The 21,522-nt window shown below is 32.6% G+C and overlaps 2 protein-coding genes across 6 annotated transcripts in view; one reads left to right on the top strand and one right to left on the bottom strand.

The window, feature by feature from the left end:
• LOC133183232 (C-type lectin lectoxin-Lio1-like) overlaps positions 1 to 15,436 on the bottom strand; it is a 23,869-nt gene extending 8,433 nt beyond the window's left edge. Inside the window, exons 1-6 of one of the 5 annotated variants that reach the window (XM_061318200.1) lie at positions 13,358 to 13,470; positions 13,193 to 13,271; positions 12,575 to 12,654; positions 12,358 to 12,442; positions 11,861 to 12,073; positions 7,967 to 8,026 (exon numbers count right to left, since the gene is read on the bottom strand). In XM_061318200.1, the coding sequence (XP_061174184.1) occupies positions 8,013 to 8,026; positions 11,861 to 12,073; positions 12,358 to 12,442; positions 12,575 to 12,654; positions 13,193 to 13,271; positions 13,358 to 13,426 (540 nt within the window). In that variant the 5' untranslated portion in view covers positions 13,427 to 13,470 and the 3' untranslated portion in view covers positions 7,967 to 8,012. Of the gene's footprint in view, positions 1 to 7,966; positions 8,027 to 11,720; positions 12,074 to 12,357; positions 12,443 to 12,574; positions 12,655 to 13,192; positions 13,272 to 13,357; positions 13,471 to 15,215 lie in introns of those variants that run through there. The other 4 variants (XM_061318192.1, XM_061318184.1, XR_009720610.1 and 1 more) reach the window with 4 other exon arrangements.
• LOC133183206 (monocarboxylate transporter 12-B-like) lies at positions 15,284 to 21,522 on the top strand. The gene is made up of 6 exons (XM_061318157.1): positions 15,284 to 15,470; positions 15,645 to 15,721; positions 18,228 to 18,371; positions 18,523 to 18,669; positions 18,787 to 19,617; positions 20,476 to 21,522. Exons 2-6 carry the CDS (start codon positions 15,673 to 15,675, stop codon positions 20,649 to 20,651), a joined length of 1,347 nt encoding a protein of 448 aa, XP_061174141.1. The 5' UTR covers positions 15,284 to 15,470; positions 15,645 to 15,672; the 3' UTR covers positions 20,652 to 21,522.

Below are 21,522 nucleotides of genomic sequence, written 5' to 3'. Positions count from 1 at the left end.
CTACTTACATGTCTAGACTATGACATTGCATGTTCGGATTTAAAAAGAACAAGGTTCACATAGAGCCTTTCTTGGCCTTGTGAATTTCCGAAAAAGTGAAACTGCTTAGATTTTGTTGATAATGTATTTATAGTCATTTAGACCATTGGTGATTGTGTATCTATCAAAAATGACGTAATTTTCTGGCTAGTCAATGCATTATGACGTCATGGATTGCGGCATTTTCCTCATATGCTGAAAAATCTACAAAAACGGCCTATCTTTTAAGCATTTTTTCAATATTTCATATAGAGCGCAACCTCTGATCTAAGATATGCAATCAATAAACGATAGAACTGTTTCTGAGGATTACGAAACGTGTTAGGTTTTTTGGATCAGGGAGTGCGCTCATATTATTTTCCTTCTTTGAAAGTATTCAAATATACCTGTTTTTCTTAAAATTCAAGAACATTGCGATTTCATAAAGCTTGTTTTCCAATACCTGGACCTTCATAAGAAAATTTATAATAGGAAATGAAAGCACTAAGTCTCTACATTATCTTGATTTTTGAAATGGAACATAGAGTGTTAGTCAATAAATTGGTATATCTACAGGGCCATTTTATGCATAAAGTGAACCTAGCTCTTTACAAGTCTGGATTTTTGAACACGATTACCCTCCATAGATAAATACATGAATAGCATTTAGATTTTTCAAAATATAATATTGAATACTTCAATGCATTAAACAGCTACATGAGTAGTTTCTTACCTTTATTATTTTAGCTCTCTCTTGAATGGAAGAAAAAAGTTGAAAATGTAGGTCTGATATATTTTTCATTAGAACTTCATCCCTGTTTTGTATTGCTCGAATTGAAATAGTTGCACGGAGTGCTAGCACAGTGAATCCAAACCAGATACTAAAAACAAGTGACTGCATGTTTTAGTTTTCCACTGAGTTTAAATTGTCGCTCTACCTCACTACTGAGTATTTTATTTATTCCAAAACCTAACAGGTGGAAGATAGTCATGACTGCACGGAATATAGCTTAAGCGATCAAATTTCATTTTAAATGACTATATAAGTATATAGATATATTCTACAAATTGGTTACTGTAAAACACGCATCACGTAAAACACATTCGATTGTTTATTTAAGTATGCTATCCTATCAAAAACTACCATTGATGAGCAGAAAAAGAATGTTACTTTAAATGTTATACAGCTATGACGCGCCAAAAAAGACAAACGTAAAGACGTAATAATGACTGGACAATATTTAAAAATATCTCAGGCCATTTAAGTAAAATTGTCCTTTCACAAGTTTTCAATTTATATGTATTTGAATAAAAAAAATAAAAATTAATTTGAAGAGTAAGAATTTTCACAAAGACTCTTTTTCATGAAGCACTTAAGCCCACTTCAGTGTAAGGTTTTGAGTCTCCATAGGATGGGATGTTTTGACCAATCACTATTTAGGGATGTATACTTGCACACTACATGTAAGTTGACAGTCTTGACACCCTGCTCCGTGTAAGGATTTTTAAGACATTTTCCCTGTAAATATCTATTAAAAGTTTAAAACCCTAATGCAGACTCTTCCTGATGCTAGAAGCCATGATAATCTACGTATGAACTCTCCCATATGAACACTTTCAGATCATTCTTAACGATAGAAAATAAATTTTGATTTGTAACGACAGAAAACATTAGGAATTAAATATTGATGATTTTCAACCATTTAATTCATATTGATGCATACAGGTACGTGTACAATATGAAAATATGACCAATAGGATACAATTTTTCTAAGTCTGCTAGAAAATTTACAACTATAGTTTTAGCTATTGCTGTACATTGTACTACGAGAGGTTATCAAAAAGTTCGTGGACTAGCGCCATGAAATTAAAACCGCTTTAGGTACATCAATGAATTTTAACACAGTTAGTTGTGTCATCTTTTCTATCTATAGAATAAACAATAAATCATCTGATTTTTTTTTTTTAGATAAATTGTTAATGTTTTTGTAAGCAATGGTATCTCCAGGCGGCGCAACCTCGAAATATAACGGGTTTTTTTTTCTACCGGGGTGAAAGTGAGAAAAACTATTTTGAGATTAATATTTGTCATCCAAAAATTCCGTTAATTCAGGCATGTGGTATAACACAGTTGTTCCGTAAAATCTGCAATGTTTACATCATTCTGTTTGTTCTATGAAATTTTATATGGAGTGTCCAGACAATTAAGGGCTTGAAAATGACGTCAAAAAGGGGGAGGGGTTTCTTTTTCCAACATTCTTTTAAGTTTTGCCCCTCGAAAAACAGGTATAGACCTAGGAAATGTTTAAATGGACTACAGAGAAAAAAAAAATCCATCCCAAGTACTTGTTTTTAAGTACCAAAAAAGATTCAAAAAGATGAGAAATGCATAGTTAATATGGATTTGCAGTTGGGGTGTCTAAAGTCAGTCACGTCGTAAAGTGACGTTGATCATGTGTGGTAGATATTGAACTCCGACTAGCAAAATATGCTGGCATTATCAAGTGAGGACAATTGCATATGTATTAATCCATTTACAACATTATATGCATTGAAAGCAGCTGTTCGTGACATTGTAAAGTCATATAAACTAGACGGTTTTAAGTCCTTATTTAACTCCAGGGAATCTCATCAAGATAAATGTGTGAGCTAGAGAGATAGGATATTGAGAAACAATGGCGTCGTCGGACGTGATGAAACTAAACGGCGACAGCGCCAGTTGATCATATAATGTTTTTTTAATTTATAATAATTTGTCGAATTATCAACGTATCAAGCTAAAATGTTCAAATTTCTTAAACTTTTGTTATTTTATGTCCCTTACGAATTTTGTAAGCAAAGACTTTTTTGTATAAATTTTATCGCATCAGTCCACGAACTTTTTTAATAACCCCTCGTAGATAGTACTTGGTCGTTATTTGCTGTGATAAACTGATAGTGAGTTCTAAACTGAATCAAAGCTGACATTACGTTACTTACAGCAAGCAACTGAAAATAAAGACTTTTCCAAAGGTGGCAATCTTTTCTTATATTATCTCCCATAAGCATATGCATGTAAATTGAAAATTCAAGCATGTGTAGTTATTTTACAATTGTATTTATATTAAATCAATATGAGATATTCTTACAACAATGAGAGAAAAAGGGATAATTTTTGAAAGAAATAAAATTTTACTACATGAAATATAGAGATAACGAACAGTAATCAAGCTCAAAAGTCTATTGAAATAATGCAAATCGGAAGCAGAGCAAACACAGACCTCTAAAAACATCACAGGTGGCATGTGCCATGGAGGAGTAAGCATTCCCTGTCGACCGGTCACACGCACCCTATGCTCCTTGTAATGGTTGGGCAAACGGAAAAATCCGTAGACAATTCTGTGTGTTTGTTTTTGTTTGTTTATTGTTTAAAGTCCCTCTCGAAATTTTTCACTCATATGGAGACGCCCCAACTTGCCGGTGGACAGCTGCAAAATTTGACCTATACTTGGCACTTAGGGCCATTGAGCAGTGAGGGATCTTTTTCGTGCCAGCACCTACTGCGACACGGGACCTCGGTTTATTATTATTCGGTTTAATCCACAGTGGGATTCGAACCCGCGACGTAACAATTCTGTATGTAAATAATGGCCTAACAATTCAAAAACGTCAGTCAGCATTCACCTTAATGATTGATTGTATTTGCTGAAAAGGTCAATGTACTGACCATAGAACTTGCGAAACGTTGACATAAACGAGACTGTCGAAGTGAGAAAGTGAGATCGGTGCTCTTGAGATATGTACTCTTTGAGTGTTCTCATGTTAGTGACAAAGTCATAGGAACAACACTGTTCATTTCAAATTTTTACTAAAATGTGCATAAGAACAAATTTCTATTTTTGTAACTATTAATTTCGCTTGCGATTGATCAGTGTACCGAAGTTGTGCAAATTCTGTTGATGATGTATAAATAATTATCGTAGTTATTTGAATGCGATTGCTACTATTTTCTTAAATTGGTGAATTGTTCAACTATATTTCATGTGGTTTACCAATTAACTTTACTACTTACACAAGTTAAATTGATGCAAAGCATCAAATCGGCCGCAAAAAAAATATAGGAAAGAAATATATGTTCGGCAAATTATTTGATTCATACACCAATGTAACAAATATATAAAATTATTAATTTTGAAGGTCTGAATGATGACAAAAAGGGCGTAAAACTTAACATTCTGATACCTTTGCAACTTTGCTACCCAAGGGTTTACGATCCGCTCCACTCCTGGAGCGGATCATAAACCCTTGGCTAGCGAAAATGATACCTTTGTCACGTGATAATATGTATTACAATAACTGTGAAGTTCAGAAAAAAATTATTTTGTTATTTAAGTTTTGAGTGTTTTCAAGACAAAAATTATCTTTCCTTAAACTTTTTTATAATTCATTAATTATTTTAGGCACTGCAATTCATTTCCGGAAACTTAGTACGTTTTGTTTTTAAATCTTAGGCACGCCCACGTTGGGGAGCAGTTCATGTAACAACATTTATAAAATCATAAATCAATAAATATCTGAAGCGGAAATGAAAAACAAATTGAAAAGTTATAACAACCATTTAGACTTAATATTAAGCAACTTTTAAACTTTTTAAACTTTTATTTATAACTTTTATGTATGTTATCAATAAATATTCATTCCTTCAAGGCAATGAAATAATAACGTCTCATATCCCCATGTGCACATTCTAACACAACCACAAATACTAGTAGATCGACCGCTCCTGCGGCCAATTATAAATCCTGAAGTCTAATGTTACAATGATCATAATTCTAACTCAAAAAATGTTACAAAGTATCCTTTGATAATAAGCATATAAGTTGTTGTCACACAAAGACCAGGTCCTTTTTCAAATGAAGACATTAAAGGAAAAGTTAAAATAGCTCACTAAAAATCTTCAGAAGATAAGTTAATAGTAAGGAATTACAAAACTTAAGTGGAAGCTCCTTTATAAAGAAGAAATTTTAACCGACTAACACAATGGTTCCATGTTTTACACGATAATCTGTAGTATATATATATATATATATATATATATATATATATATATATATATATATATATATATATATATATATATATATATATATATATATATATATATATATATATATATATATATATATATGGAATATGTTTAAATTATCTTCTAAAGAACTATAATGCTACAAGTTATCAAATATGCAAGCGCTTTCATTTTATGTGGATTCAACTTTCTTCAAACCAGGGTATCCGGAGGTAGAAATGATTTTGCAATGAAATATGGTGATATCGAACAGTAATCAAGCTCAAAAGTCTATTGAAACAAGACAAATCGGGAGCAGAGCAAAAATGGACCTCTAAAACATCACAGGTGGGGTCACGTGCCATACCTTTGGGGGGGAGTAAGCTTCCCCTGTCGACCGGTCACCACCGCCGTGTGCTCCATCGGTTAAAGAAAAATCCGTAGACAATTCAGCGTGTGTATATAATGGACTAACAATTAGTATGCAAATTGTCAGTCCGCATTCGACTTAACGATAGATTGTATTTGCTGACAAGGTCATTGTAACGATCATAGAACTTGCGAAATATTGACTTCAAACGAGACTGTTGATATCCTTGTTTCAGCAAATTGTTTGTCAATAGCTTGCCTCGATTTAGACATTGTACGCACGTAGAGCATGCTCTTGCGTATCGAATCAGTTGGGAAACATAAACTCATATGCAGGCGATAAGGGTAAATTGCTACGTTAATAAGGGAAGTTGACGATAGTCAAACTGAAGTCAGACGTTTATCATAAAGTTTATTTGTAAGGTTACCGTTAACGTCTCTTTCCAGTAAAAATATCCAAATATGAAACAAATGTGCCAGACTCTGTGGTATTTTTTAATTCAAGTTCACTGGGATATATCGAGTCGACATATGAATGGATAATATGTCGTCGATATATATAAATGTCGAGTTAAAGGCCACTGCAAGTGTTTTCTTCTTCTTATGTAGAAGTTTTTGAATAAATTTTGCTTCATGTGAATATAAAAATAGGTCTGCGAATAAAGGAGCGCAATTGGTACCCATGGGATTTACGACAGATTGTATGAAGACTTGATCTCCAAAAACTACATAGATGTTGTTAATCAGAAACTCAAGCATCTTTTTAATATTAACTTCAGAGTACTTGTGTGTACAATCAGAATTTTTTTTAATTTTTTTTTTACAAAATGATTAGGAAATGACCTATGACAAGGTAAGTAAATTTAAAAGTTCCATTTTTTTTTTTTTTGGAAAAGCAGATCTCTCTGATTTCAAAAAGCCTGGACTTTTAAGTTTTTGTTGGGAATGGTTGTATAAAGTGTTGAAAAGTCGTACGTTTTTGATGTTATTGATTTTTTGGTAAAATTTTAAATTCAAATTTTCTGAAAGTTCCTTGGAGTTTATAAGTATCCACAATTGATTAACACCACTTCTGGAATATATTGTTGTTAGGGCAGGGCAATAATACCGATATTCTGGTATATTGCGGTATGTTGAAAAAAAAATGTCGTATTGCAATACGTTTTTGTAATACCGGCAAAATGCTTGGACTCAGGAATTCTATCATAAAATATAAAGAAAAGTTGTCAGAAAGGTTTGCGATCATGCCAAATAGCAAGCCAAAAGCAGTTGTATGCGTGTATTAGTTGCATAACAGTAATTCTATCAACAAAATATCTTTTATTTGTTATTTATCATAGTTATGTACATTATACATGTAAAAGAAAGTGAATATAATAAGTAAATACCATTTAAATTTTTTGTTGAAAATATTGCAATACGTATCGCAATACAGTTAAAAGTATCGCAATATATCGCAATACGAGTCTCTAGCCAATATCCAGCAATAATTGTTGTTCAGTACAAGTTTCTCCTTCACTGTTGTTAATATCTTACTGGGGTGTATAGAGAGAGGCTTGGTAGAACATTTACTTGAATCTGCTATGTATCCTTGTTTGTAAGGAGTTTTGTGTAGTTTAGGAATTCAGTATAAGTATGGTAATTTAAATTCAATTTGATTGTTGGGAATATCAAAAAATTGCAAAACTGACATATGAATTTCCTCCTTAGAAAGGGAATTATGGGTATAAGTTGGAAAGAGAGTCCAAAATACTTTATAGAAAATATAAATTCTAGAATATTTTTGGTTTGTTCAATGTAAGGCGCTAGAGAAGAAATAAAATTACAGATGGTTCAAGGCTTCACATAGAAATTAAGAGGGAAAATCTTTAAAACTCACCATAAGATTAAAGATTGTTATTATACAGATTGAAAATTGTTCATTCTATGTATAGCCCCTTGGGCATGGATGGGGTCACAAAAAGAATCTACATTTAAAAAAAAATGAAATGAAACAGGAACAATCTCTTAAAATCTTTATCTCAGGAATTCAGGCCTAAAATTTTTCAAATTCAGCACATTTCTTGCTTTGTTAAAAATATTTTCTCGTGGAGAATTTTAATCACTTTTTCCCAAGACTTCAAATTGCCAAAATATTATTGTAAAAAACCCTAACAAACCAAATGGTTAATAATTAAATTAGTCTAAGTCAATTTTTTTTGTGTGCAATGTTGAAATATGTTAAATGTTTTAGGTTTGACAAAGAAGGACACAAGGAAAAGACCTGAATTGCAACACTTTCATGATTGTTAAGTCAGTCACGTAGAATTGTTTTTCAAAATATAAACAGCAAAAAATTAGACTCTGGAAAAAGTACAGAGAAAATTACGTGACAGTACTCACCCCAACCCCGTTTCTACGTGCCTGGTTAAGCTTTCGATTTTTTATTTGTATCAACACTTGTCAATCTGATCAAAATAAAGCAATATGACAATCATGCACGTTATATATCAGCACAAATCAGCAAACACTTGTACAAAATAAAATGAATAAAAGTGTTTGTATAAATTTCTTTTTATTTATTTCCAGCGTTCCTACAATATCAGAATCCAGATCCTGAAAAAATAAAACAATAAATATAGATACTAAAAATGGCATTCGGATATACATAAAGCCAATCGGTTAAATGACGTTCCGACCTATTGATCGGTTAATCATATAAAATTCTTGACATTTTTTTTTTTCATGTAAGCTCTATTCAAATAAACAAAAAGACTTAAAAAAGATGTTAGTAATTAAAATATTGTGTTTATATTTGATCATTACGGAAGCCCGTTGAGGCCAATTCAGAAAAAGAAATATTTTTTTATTGCGTTTAAACGCAATAATTATTGCGTTTAATCGCAAAACATTGCGTTTAATCGCAAAAATCATTGCGTTTAAACGCAAAACATTGCGATTAATCGCAATGTATATTGCGTTTAAACGCAAAACACTTTGCGTTTAATCGCAAAAGATTGCGATTAAACGCAATCTTTTGCGTTTAAACGCAATACTTTTGCGATTAAACGCAATAATTTTTGCGTTTAATCGCAATGATATTTTTGCGTTTAAACGCAATAATTTTTGCGATTAGACGCAATACTTTTGCGTTTAATCGCAATAATTTTTGCGTTTAAACGCAATACTTTTGCGATTAAATGCCATACTTTTGCGATTAAACGCAATACTTTTGCGTTTAATCGCAATAATTTTTGCGTTTAAACGCAATACTTTTGCGATTAAATGCAATACTTTTGCGATTAAACGCAATACTTTTGCGTTTAATCGCAATAATTTTTGCGTTTAAACGCAATACTTTTGCGTTTAAACGCAATAATCTTTGCGTTCAAAGGCAATAATCTTTGTGTTTAAAGGCAGTCATTTGTATCAAACCTTGCAGAGTACAATGGACCCACGCATACTTTTATCTTTTATTTCTTTCTCTTTTTACTTATTAGGAAATTGTGTGTTGTCTTTATAGAATCAGATTTCTCCGAGCAAACACTCTCTGAAAGGTAAATCACTAATAAGAATTTATAGAGGAAAAAAAATGTCGGGTTGTAAAAACAAAGGAATCCTAAGAACGAGACATGTCTTAAGCTTATTCTCTACATTTTTAATGAAGTTTCGGTCAGTTGTTCTGCTAAAAAAAAAACTGTCCCATACGTTGCAGTCACAAGTTTAAATCATGTATAAAGGGATTTTTGGAAAGGACTGAGAAAATGTTGGAATTACGTACAACATGATGAAGTATTTAGACTTCAATGTACATTCATAACCCTTCCTATGGTTGCATACAGTAAACACAAGAACATACGTGATGGATTTATATGAGGTCAAAATCAAAATCAAATGAAAACAGATTGATCGCTGTGTACTACATGTATCAAATTGACAAGTGCTATTAATACCACTGAAACTTTCTCTATAAGTTGTGATACACGTAAGCAATTGATCAGAAACTTCATTAAGAGTTTTGGGTTCTAATACATTTAAGACATTCAGGTTGTTAGGATGCCATTGTTTTATTACAATTTTCAAAAACTGGAAAATTTTGCAAAAAGACACAGAACAAATCGGGATCTTCTTATTTTGAAGTTTCGGGTCCTAGTACATGTAATTATAAGCTTTGACTAATTCATGTTTGATTTTGAAACTACAGTATCACTGTTTTTAAATGCCAAACAAATCCTTATAAGGAAGGATTATTGCGTTTAAACGCAAAGATTATTGCGTTTAATCGCAAAATTATTGCGTTTAATCGCAATACTATTGCGTTTAATCGCAAAAGTATTGCGTTTAATCGCAAAAATTATTGCGTTTAAACGCAAAAATATTGCGTTTAAACGCAAAAATATTGCGTTTAAACGCAAAAATATTATTGCGTTTAAACGCAAAAAGTATTGCGTTTAATCGCAAAAGTATTGCGTTTAATCGCAAAAGTATTGCGTTTAAACGCAAAAGATTGCGTTTAATCGCAATCTTTTGCGTTTAATCGCAATCTTTTGCGTTTAAACGCAAAGTGTTTTGCGTTTAAACGCAATATACATTGCGATTAATCGCAATGTTTTGCGTTTAAACGCAATAATTATTGCGTTTAAACGCAATAAAAAATATTTCTTTCTCTGAACTGGCCTCAACGGGCTTCCGTAAATCATAACACTATAAACATTTTTTTCAATTTCAATAGAAAAAGAAAAAAAATAAACTTAAATCTTGAATCATTCTTGAACCATCAGATTTTCTTTCAGATCAGATCAGACACACAAGTTGCATTGACACCATAATCAAAACCAAGTCTGTACTGTCGCTTAATTTACAAAGTTTATAAAATAAATTAAAAATATACTTTGATAGGTAACTGCAAAGGATAAATGAGGTATAGTACATATTATATTCAACGATCATAAAACTAAAATCATAATAAGAAATACATGTCAGGCTGGGTAACAACATGGGTTTAAACAGCAAAATACCTACAAACTTTTTTAATTGAATATTCCGAAAATTGCGTTCAAATTTATACATATTTTAGTTTTTCTCGACTAACCGATTTTCAAAACGATTACATGTACCATCGTTTCAAAGTAACGTCAACAGGTTAACCGATATGTTAAAATCCCCAATAGATACCCATTTTGGAATTGAAGGGACTATCAGTATTTGTTGTAGTATTAAGCTCGTATTATTGTTTTCTACAAACGGACAATGCATGTATTTTTTCAATTATTCATAACTATATTTTTTAATTATGAATTTTTTAAAACAGATATCGTACTGCTTATTATCTACAAGTATATGTATTAATAGGTTTAATTGAGATAAAGCATTTAAATTGAAAGCCGCTTGAAAGTACACTCTCACTCATATATAGAGATGTCTTCGAGTATTCATTCGATGAGCTGATATTCAGATAAGAATTTAAGATCCGAAAATTTTGATTTTTTTTCACAAAATTTCACGAAAGGTGATAACTATGGGGATTTTGATCTGAAACAGTTTGGTTCTAGCAATCAAATTCGATCACCCGATTTCTTTCTACCGTGTTATTTTGAATCTACTAGATGGAGATAAATGCAATATTTACAACATGATATTTCACTACTTTCTGGTCTTAGAGATACAGTGAATTATTCCGTTTTGCGTTAGTTGTTTCAGAAGAATAATTTAATCCACTGAAATGAAATTTATGACTATATTTCAAAAGGGGTAGTACTGGATATTTAGATGTGAACACTCAGTGTTGTATCTAGCGAGGTTTTTCTGAGATTTGAAGATGGCATCGGATCATCGACAACAATAAAATGAACCCTTGTAGACTTTTTAAAAGATGTGAAGAATGTACTTATCAAATTAAATTTCATTGATCTTTGAATCAGATGTTTAATGGAATAAGTTAGTTATATTGCAAAGGGCTCAATTTCAGAATAAGTGCATTACTTTATTTTTTTTCGGGTTGTAACTAAGTTTTAATATCATTATCGGTAAACCAATTGAATAATTGTCTATGGAAGTTTGTTTATATTTTCAAAACCTTGTATCAAAGATAAAAATTAAATCTCTCATTAGGCAGATAATTAGATAATTGTAACTAATACATATATCTAAATTTGATCGGTTCATCATTTACACCCAGTTGACTTCCAAATACCGGCGCAAAAACTGTCACGGGGTAGGATAATGCATATTGAAAATAAACAAGATTTTATCGAATATTCGAATATATTCGAATACTTTTATTGAATATTCGAATATGAATTATTGACAAACTTGACACCCCTACGTATATATAACCATTAGCAGCCAAAATAGTTTCATAACTACATGTATATTTTATTTATATCGGTAATTAAAAAAAAGGAGACATGTAAGAAAAAATAAGTAAAAATACAATAAAAGAATTCGAACCTGATGATTCACACATAACTTGAAAGGTAGAACTACATCTTTCATCGTTCCAGTGACCAGGCTTTGACCAGTTATTAATTGCACAGTCCTCATTTCCCCCGGCATTGTCCGGTTGTCCTTTAATCCAAGCAGTAAATGTTGGTCCTTTCCCTGTAGACAACGTCATCCATTTCCCTTCCTTTCCAGCGTCAGTCAGATCAATCCAGTACCTAACTGCATTGTTTATTTGTACAATCATTAAAAACTCTTCAATATATTACAAAATCAAAGACTATGTTTGTAACGAGACTGTAAGATCTTAATATGGTAAAGATAATTTAATCTTACATGAAAATTTTCGACTTTTAAAACTTTTAGAGGGAATGGACTAATGGATTTTGGTGTATGAAGGTTAAGTATGGTAGAGAGAAATTTGCCGTATACATGTAGTAAAAAATTTTAATTGAATCCTTAGAAATTTTTAGGATTTTTTCTTTTCTGTGAATTTTCTTCCATACCTTTTGGATAATTCTTTAAAAGCCACTTGCTTTCCACTGCGTCGTTGATTTGAAGAAGAGTTGTGCCTTGTTTTCTGCAGAAGAGCTGCAACAAGAACCAGAAATTTTCAATTTTAAATGAGATTTTAATTTATTTGAATGCAACATCTGAATTAGCAAAGGTCAATTTACATAAATTCTTTTATTTGTACAAAGCTTATTTCTAATAGAAGGCTACCTGTGCCTCAAACCAATTCATCTTTGTACTGAACAGCTGATAGCAATGGCCGTTGTAAAGCTTCCATCCCTGATTGCAAACTGCATTGTAAAAGTTTCAAAAGAAATGTTTCAATGAAAATGATTTGTTTGTTTGTTTGTTTGTATGTTATTTAACGTCCCTCTCGAGAATTTTTCACTCATATGGAGACGCCACCACTTGCTGGTAGAGAGCTGCAAATTTTGTCCTATACTCGGCACTTATGGCCTTTGAGCAGTGAGGAATCTTTTTCGTGCAAGCACCTATTGCGACACGAGACCTCGGTTTATACGGTCTCATCCGAAGGACCGGTCTCCACGTCCCACAGTGGGATTCGAACCCGCGACGTAAGGATCAACTCCTTACTTTGCGACTCTAGAGCAGACGCTCTAACCACTGCGCCACGCGACTGACTCTCAATGAAAATGAACATTTTCCCTATCATTTTGTCTTTTCTTTTCTTAATCAAAACGTAAGTTTACATTTATTCATATACAGTTGTATTTTTAAACTCAGAAATTGTTGACCCACAAATCTCAAATTACATTAAGCAGCAGTGATACAACTAATATGTAGGTATTAGAAGATCAGGAGATTTACCTGATTTTAAGGGTTTTCTTTTGTCACAAGCATCAAACGTACAGCCTGACTCCGAGCACTGAGTTTCGAATACAGCCGTCTATGGAAGTCAAATGCATAAAACTTTAAAATAATTCAGTATTGAATTTCGTAATAGGTTTAACAACTGCACCAGAAGACCTTTACCTTTATAATTTTTGCTCTCTCTTGAATGGAAGAAAAAAGTTGAAAATGTAGATCTGATATATTCTTCATAAGAACATCATCCTTGCTTTGAATTGAAATCTTTTTACTTATTGCAAGTACGAGGAAGCAAGCCAAAATACAGATCACAAGTAATTGCATTGTTCAGGATTTCATCGTCAGATTGTCACCTACTTCTTATCATTTAAATACATTTAACAAAGTATTTTATTTCAAAAGGTACCTATTGCAAGTTATTCATTACAGCACGGAATATATCTTTATAGATTAAATTTCATTTTAAGTGGTTATAAGTGGGCGAAAGTCGTATTGTGTTATGTTGATTTGATTGCGATTTTGGTATATAGTTTTAAAAGCCTTGTAATGCATTTTACAATTTGATGATTGCTAAATATTTAATAAAACGTTGGACATCATATCAACATGCAGTCTATTCTTATATTTCTTTCTGTTTTCGTTTAATAGTGTTAACTGTTAGATTTAAAGTTTTTCTTTTGTTTGTTCGATTTTTTCTGGATTGCCGTTTTTACATCACTTGAACATTCATTAGTGTTCTTTCTCAATAACACTGTCCAAATATGATTTTATTCGATTTTTTTCATAGCATGACGAAAAACTAATGGTGCTTATTTATGCTGGTGCCAACTAGTCAATGTGCCATATTTTTTTTCAAAATACCCAAAAACAGTAATATGTACATGTCCAACTACATGTTTATCACTACACTAATTTTGTGGGTAAGTTATACGCAATGATACAATTAAAATATTGCTTTTGACTTTTGAGTGTTGTGTTTAATAAGAAGTTTGATTGAATTCAAGTACTAGTTTTGATTGCATTTAATATATGCTTCAAGGGAATAAAAAAGTTTATATTTGATTTTGTAAGAATCAAAACTTTTTGATCTCTTTCGCAGTTTAATTTGCTGAAACGTATGTAAAATGTGCATGTTTATACTTCCCCCATTTTAAAATTAAACTACAAGGCTATCGACCAATTCTTGGACATCATAAATTCTCTAGCCACTCAAACTTTTCTAACTACAAGTTTTCAAAAATCTTTTCGTCAAAAGTAAATCATAGTACGAAAGGAGTTTACAACATTTTTTGACTGTTTTCATGTCAAATTATCTCTGAAAAGCTTTTATATTTATATCACTCCCCAGAAGAGCAAAGTACATGTACATCAAATAATGATTTATATTCTACATAATGTGTCATCTTAATTTCCTCCATTTAAGACACTGCCTTAAATCTTATTATTAATTTCTTTTTCATTCACATGAATAAATTAAATAAGAAATTGTTCTATTCTAACCAGGTCATCAGAGAAAATCCAATATTTATATATATCACTGTCTGATTATTCGAACTGAACCAGTAAACTGTAGAAATTATCACGCATGCTCAATACTATTTTAAAAAAGCGAGAATTTTCTTTTTTTTTTTTTTTTTTAAATCTGTTTCAATCAGGAGTTAAGCAATTTTCTTCATACTATTCCTTTAACTGTTCATCAGCCAGTATAATATTTTTGTATTTAAAAAAGGCCCTCTAATTTCTTTTGTTTGATCTGCCTCAAAATCTTTATAAGATTCTTTCTTACTTCTAAGTAACCAATTTATTCTAGAATAATTTAAAATTTGTCGTAATATGCAGATAGATAGACAGACAGAACAATTACACACATCGCGCAAACTTTGATAAGAACATGATCCCATGAATATTTTTATTATCAACCAATAGACTGCTCATGATTTGTAAACGTTCCTATTTATCTTAAACGCAGATGAAATCAATATCTCTGCACCTAAACTAAAAGGCAGTATTATATCTCTCTTACCTTGGTGTAATACGAGATTTAATATCCTGTTTAACAGCGAAACTGGAAATATATTACTAAATGCATTGAAGCATATCAATGGTTTTGTTTCTCCATCTCGCCATATACATTCGAGAAATAAAGTAGTGCATGTAGCCAGTTTTCAGAATGAAGTTGAATGACGCTGTGGTGCCTGGAAATAGAATGTTTACTTGTTTGTAACGCAGGAGTTGTTACTTGTGGAACCAAATAGAAAAAAAATGAAAAACCACAGAGGTGCGTATGATACAATGGTGATTTATTTCATATGTGAAAATCGTTTCAACAGTAACTTGGAGGAAATATTACAACCATTAAATAAAATAATAGTTAAAGTTGAGTTGAAATGGTAAAAAGACAGAAAAATATTCAATCTGTCTTTTTGTTTATTTTTGAATTCAATTTGTACAGAGCTTGAATAGAACACAGAAACAGAATAATGTTGATGAAAGAAGGAGGTAGCTGTTACACATACGTGGTGTTGCTAGGTAATTATGTTGAAACTGGGAGTGTATTGCCAGACGGCTCTCCACTGACGCTTTCAAGATGTCATTTATCGTGCATGTATTACATAACTATAGCTATTGCATAATATACATTCAGTAGATTGTGTCTCAAAGAGTAATTAAAGAAACTTCCTCATCAAATTTTCTATAGGTGTCGAGATCTCTATTTAGAAGCGATCCGTTCCTGTTGGAGTAATGTAATATAGGGAAGTTTCAAGAAAAATGTTTAACTTTTTGGATGCCTTCCAGCATGTGTTTTTCTCAAATATCTAACACACCAGCACTGCACCTTTTTTGTACTTTAAACCCATTTTGTCAATCAATAAATTGCATGCTTGTAAATGTTATATTACCTGCCTTAAACTAGTCTACTTTTCATTATATTATCCATAATGTACGTTCTATCACTTGCTATCTACTAACAGTAGTTTTAAAATGTAATGTAAGTTTGTTACTACATGCAGTACTCACTCATTTAAAGCTTAATGGCAATTACCATGAAAAAATAGGTCTCTTAATTCTAAAAAAGTATTTTGACATATATTTGACTTTTATAGATATCCCTCTAGAGATCGTAATTTGGGTAAATTTGGTATATGTCATGGGTCAGAAATACCGGTCTCATAGAGGAGGCCTTCCCCTCTAACCCCCCCCCCCGGAAAACTGACTCTAGAGAAGGATTTTCCCCGGAAAATAGACTCTGGAGTATGACTACCACCAAAGAAAAATAACTCTAGAGTAGGATTTTCCCTAAGGAAATCACACACGATTCACTACTGGGAGGGAATTCTACTCTGGGTAATAAGTATGGAGTGCGATTTCCCCTAGAGCCAATTTTCCCCAAATAATATATCATGGCTGTACTTACGTATGATGGGGAGGGGGACACATTGTTACAAGTGTCCCTTCTTCAAAATTGCGACCAGTTCCATGAAACATACGAAGTATGAAAATTGAAAATTTAAAGCCTCATTTTTTCAGCAACTGTCCAACCAATTCTTTTAAAGCAATAAAATCTTAATCTTTTATCTGATTAAACTTGCTTCTGAAAAAAATTGGTACAATGTAAATCCAGATGCGCATTTCGACAAATTATGTCTCTTCAGTGATGATCATGCCGAAACATTAGAAATCTGAAATATTTAAATTTAAAAAATTGAAGAGCTGAAAAAGGGGGTGCAAAACAAAAAAAACAAAACAAAACAAAACAAAAAACAAAAAACAAAAAAAAAAAAAAACAGCCAAATACGTCGAAGGATCAGAGCTTTGCAATGTAATCGGTTGGACAAATTTTTAACTGTATCCATGGAAACAAAAAGGAAGTTTATTTTAAATGTTTTTTTCTCTCTCCAACTGCATTTCAAACTACATGCACATAATATTGATGTGTAAGTATCTCTCCAAGATTCTGGTGTTTAAAATATTCAAAATAGCTGCCGTTGCTATAGAACTAAAAATGAGTCATTTACTTCTAAAGAAAAAAAGAAGATATTTGCAAAACTTCAAGAGAGTGTTTGTTCGCTGCCTTCAAATCCAATAATACACAGCTGGGGCTTGCAAAACCAGTGTTTCTTGTATTTCTTTGCTCCTGCTTTTGTTTTTGTTTTGTTATCTTTAATGAACAACTCGATTCAAATAATTACAAAATGGTAAATGGAACCTATCAATAACATAAGTTTTAGAATTTTCTCACACACTCTTCAAAAAAGGATCGATGCATGAGACTCAATGACTTAAACTACGTATAACCACTATATATCATGAGGTTTCATACTGAAATTGACAATTCTTGAATCAAAGACACTCATATTTTCATTAAAAATTCATATGACTTTCATATAAATTTTTAGCCAAAATATTGTCGATATGACTTCAGCGCTGATAAAAGAGGGGAAATCCTACTCTGAGAAAGAAGGAGGGGGAAATTTGGCTTTAGAGTGAGATTTCCTCTCATGGGGAAAATCCTGGAATACATATTCCGGGAGGAAAACTGGCTAAGGAGGAAATCCTACTCTACAAGATCGGTAGAAAAACCACAATCCAATTGTCAAAAAGATCTTGTTTTTATAGTAGAACTATCGAACCTTACTTCTCTTCTTACCTTGAGTTTGCACATGAGACTTGGAACTAGGAAACTGAATACAGTGTACTGAATACCAACCTTCCTGTGCAAGCCTTTTTTGTCCACAAATAAGAGTTTTCATTCTTGTTAAAAGCTTGAAGAGATTGTTCTTTCTTTACTTATTATCAAGAAATAGTTTAAAAAACAACTCAATATTACGTATTGTATAGACTTATGTCAACATTATTTTTTAAAAATCTATATCAAAAATGTTCTCTTTCATTGTATATTATCCAGGTCAATATATAGAGGGAAAATAACTCACATCGATGGATGAAAAAAGAAAACTTTCTATTTTCAGGGTAGGTGAAGGTTGGTTTTGTCTGGCTGTCCTCTAATTTAAAAATGTGTTATTTTTCATCACAGCCACAACAATAACAGCAACAATATACATTGGAGGAGTGACTTCTTTCGGTATTATATACAAGGAGCTGCTAGATTTCTACCACACCAGATCCGGAGATACTGCAATGATCCCAAGTCTTTCTAACTTTCTAAGTTTTGCAGTGGGTGCGTAGAAATTGTCACATTTTCAAAACGAGCAATAAATAAAGATAACAGTAATTTAAGAGATACAAATTTGAACGTATGTTGTATTTTATTTCATACATGTGTTCAGTATAGTTTTTTTTTACCATATGCTTATTTTCATCCTTTATAGCGCCGTTTGCTAATTATGTCTCAGAAGTCTTCTTCACCTTCCGGTCTGTCATGATGATTGGTGGATTTCTGGCGTCTCTCGGAATGTTTCTCAGTGCTTTTGTTCCAAGAATGGAGTACTGGATCATTACCTATGGAATTTTATCAGGTTTGTCACAACGTTGTTGTTGTCATGCACTAAAGATGATAAAAGTCTTGTCTATCATTTTCTACCAAAATATCAATTGTAAACATATTTGCTAAATGTTTTTGCATTATATTTCAGGTTTTGGTTTTGGATTGGTTTACAGTCCATGTTTTACTGTGGTGAACTTTTACTTCAAAAGACGACGTGCTCTTGCAATAGGCATAGTACTGCTTGGAACGGGAATAGGATCTGTTTTGTTTCCAATATTGTACAAGTTTCTGATCCAAACTTACGGATTACGTGGTGCAGTCATTGTGATCAGTGGTTTGTCGTTGAATTTATGTGTTTGCGCAGCCCTCATTAGGCAACCGAAAGAACTTACAAAGAAAATTGCGCTAATACATCTTCAATCTAAATCTGGACATAATGTCTCTCAGGAGAAAGTTGCTGTGTTGAGAGAATCTGTTCACAATCACATAGATAATCACCCGAAACGACCTCTATTTAATTTTTATTTATTCCATAACGCTTCCTTTGTAATTTACACCTTAGCTTTTATGTGTAATATTTTGGCATATTTATCTAATTTCGTCATTATACCTGGTCATGCTAGGATACAAGGAATGACCAATGCTGACATTGCTGTATTTTTATCCACTATTGGCGGATCAATGATTTTTGCTCGTCCAAGTATAGGATGGCTTGCAGACTCTAAACTCATCCAGAAAAGAAACATCATAGGAACATGTGCTTTTCTCGGAGGAATATTTTCTCTTGCTTTACCTTGGATACAAGGATATTGGTGGATGATAGTCTACTCGGTAGCCGTTGGGATTTTTCCTAGTTCTTTCTTCATGTTTATTCCTCTGCTGTTATTAGAGATAGTTAGTCTGGAGAACCTTCCACAAGCTCAGGGACTGTTGTACCTTTGTCTGTCTGTTTCTGCAGGTTTATCACAACCGGTTGCAGGTAATTTTGTAAAGCTATACGAGATTGATTGAATGTAAATTGTTTAACGTCCCTCTCGAAAATTTTTCACTCATATCGAGACGCCACCACTTGCCGGTAGAGAGCTGCAAATTTTGTCCTATACTCGGCACTTACGGCCATTGAGCAGTGAGGGATCTTTTTCGTGCAAGCACCTACTGCGACACGGGACCTCGGTTTATACGGTCTCATCCGAAGGACCGGTCTCCACGTCCCACAGTGGGATTCGAACCCGCGACGTAAGGATCAACTCCTTACTTTGCGACTCTAGAGCAGACGCTCTAACCACTGCGCCACGCGGGTGACTAAAGCTATACGAGAGAAAAAATATGTAAAATTATCAGTATACATGTAATATTACTTTTCTAGGATGTTCATTTCACTACTAGAGCAATTCAAAATCTCTCAAGTTTCCTCCCTATCTAGATGAGCTTTCTAACAATTAAATTTACCCTTGCAGTATTTAAAAAAAAAAATTAAATAACAACTTTATCAATGTCTTTTGATTATATAAAAAATCTTCCTCGCTAGCCAAGGGTTTCTGATCCGCTACTCTCTTCATAAACCCTAGGGATTATAAGCTGAGTAGCGGATCATAGACCTTTGGCTAGCGAAGATGATGAAAAATATATTGTATCATCTAGCTTATTAATTTAATTTAAACAGGTAACAAATGGAAATCTTGATTGTAAAAATGGTTTAGGTTTATATCACCATAGAAATACGAAAAAGAATTTTCTATAAAAATGCAAGTATTGTTCAAACAGCAATAAAAAAATTCAACTTAATTTGCATGTGCAGGTTACTGTTATGCATCTAATTAAATTTCTCCATTTATAGGTTGGATAAAAGATTCGACAGGCGACTGGAACACTTCTTTCCATGTTTCTGGAGCCATAAGTATTTTGGCTGGTGTACTATTCATGTCGGAACCAATTTTACGTAGATGTTATCGAAAACAGAATGCTGACAATGACAATCAGTGTGATGAGACAAGTGGAAATCACAACTTGTGAAGGACATGATGTCATTTTATGATTGAATATAACTGATTCATAGGGTATTTGTAAGTCCCAAACCGGCGAAACTTGAGAGGAACTGTGTCTCTGTCCGTCCGCCAAATATTTTTTTATTGTTTTTACTGCAACTTTGAGATAGTGATTTTAGTACAAGTTACCTTTCTGTTTAGTGGAGTTGTAGATCAAAGTTAAAGTACATAGAATCTTATCCTTCTTTAGAGGATTCATGTGATTCTATGATTTTCTCAGCTATTTTAGGCTTTATTGAAGCAGATTCAGCAAATTAGGGGATATTAATTTTAACCCTACAAACCATCGCATAATTACAGTCTATATATGAAGCCTCAGACTTCTCGGATTAAGTTTCAAGTAAACAACCTGTATGAATGAATGCAATATGAAGATTTAATGGGATAAGTAGATGACGTGGAAAGCTTTGACAACAAAACTCTAAATGTGCTTGTTTTTTTTTTTTCTTTTTTAAAAAAATTAGATAATTTGATATTAACTGCTATTGATACTTGGCCTAAGATTGCGTACTATGGATTGGAAAGGGGTTTCGGGGATGTGGGAGAAAATGAAGGAGTTGATGAGAAGTGGGAGGGAAACTGGAATTTCTAATTAATGTACGACCTTTCTAGTGTGCTTTTAATAATAAAAATCATTTCATTACATTACCTGTGAAAGATCTTTTCGAATGTGCTATGATTCTTAACAATCAAGTTTGAACCCCCTTTCCAACACCATAGCTTTTGCAGCACCTGAAGAGGCAAGGAATTGATAGTACATCTGTTAGACTAGAAATACAGCTTGATATTCAATGAAGCATTGCACTCCAACAATAAACCCTGAAAATGGGGGAATATAA

The sequence above is a fragment of the Saccostrea echinata genome, unplaced genomic scaffold (assembly GCF_033153115.1).
Source record: "Saccostrea echinata isolate AGI-Se365-2 ecotype Australia unplaced genomic scaffold, CSIRO_AGI_Sech_v1 ptg000001l, whole genome shotgun sequence".
In the NCBI taxonomy this organism is placed as follows: Eukaryota; Metazoa; Mollusca; class Bivalvia; order Ostreida; family Ostreidae; genus Saccostrea; species Saccostrea echinata.
The sequence above is the reverse complement of the archived record's forward strand: the minus strand, read 5'-3'. Positions and strand labels throughout refer to the sequence as shown.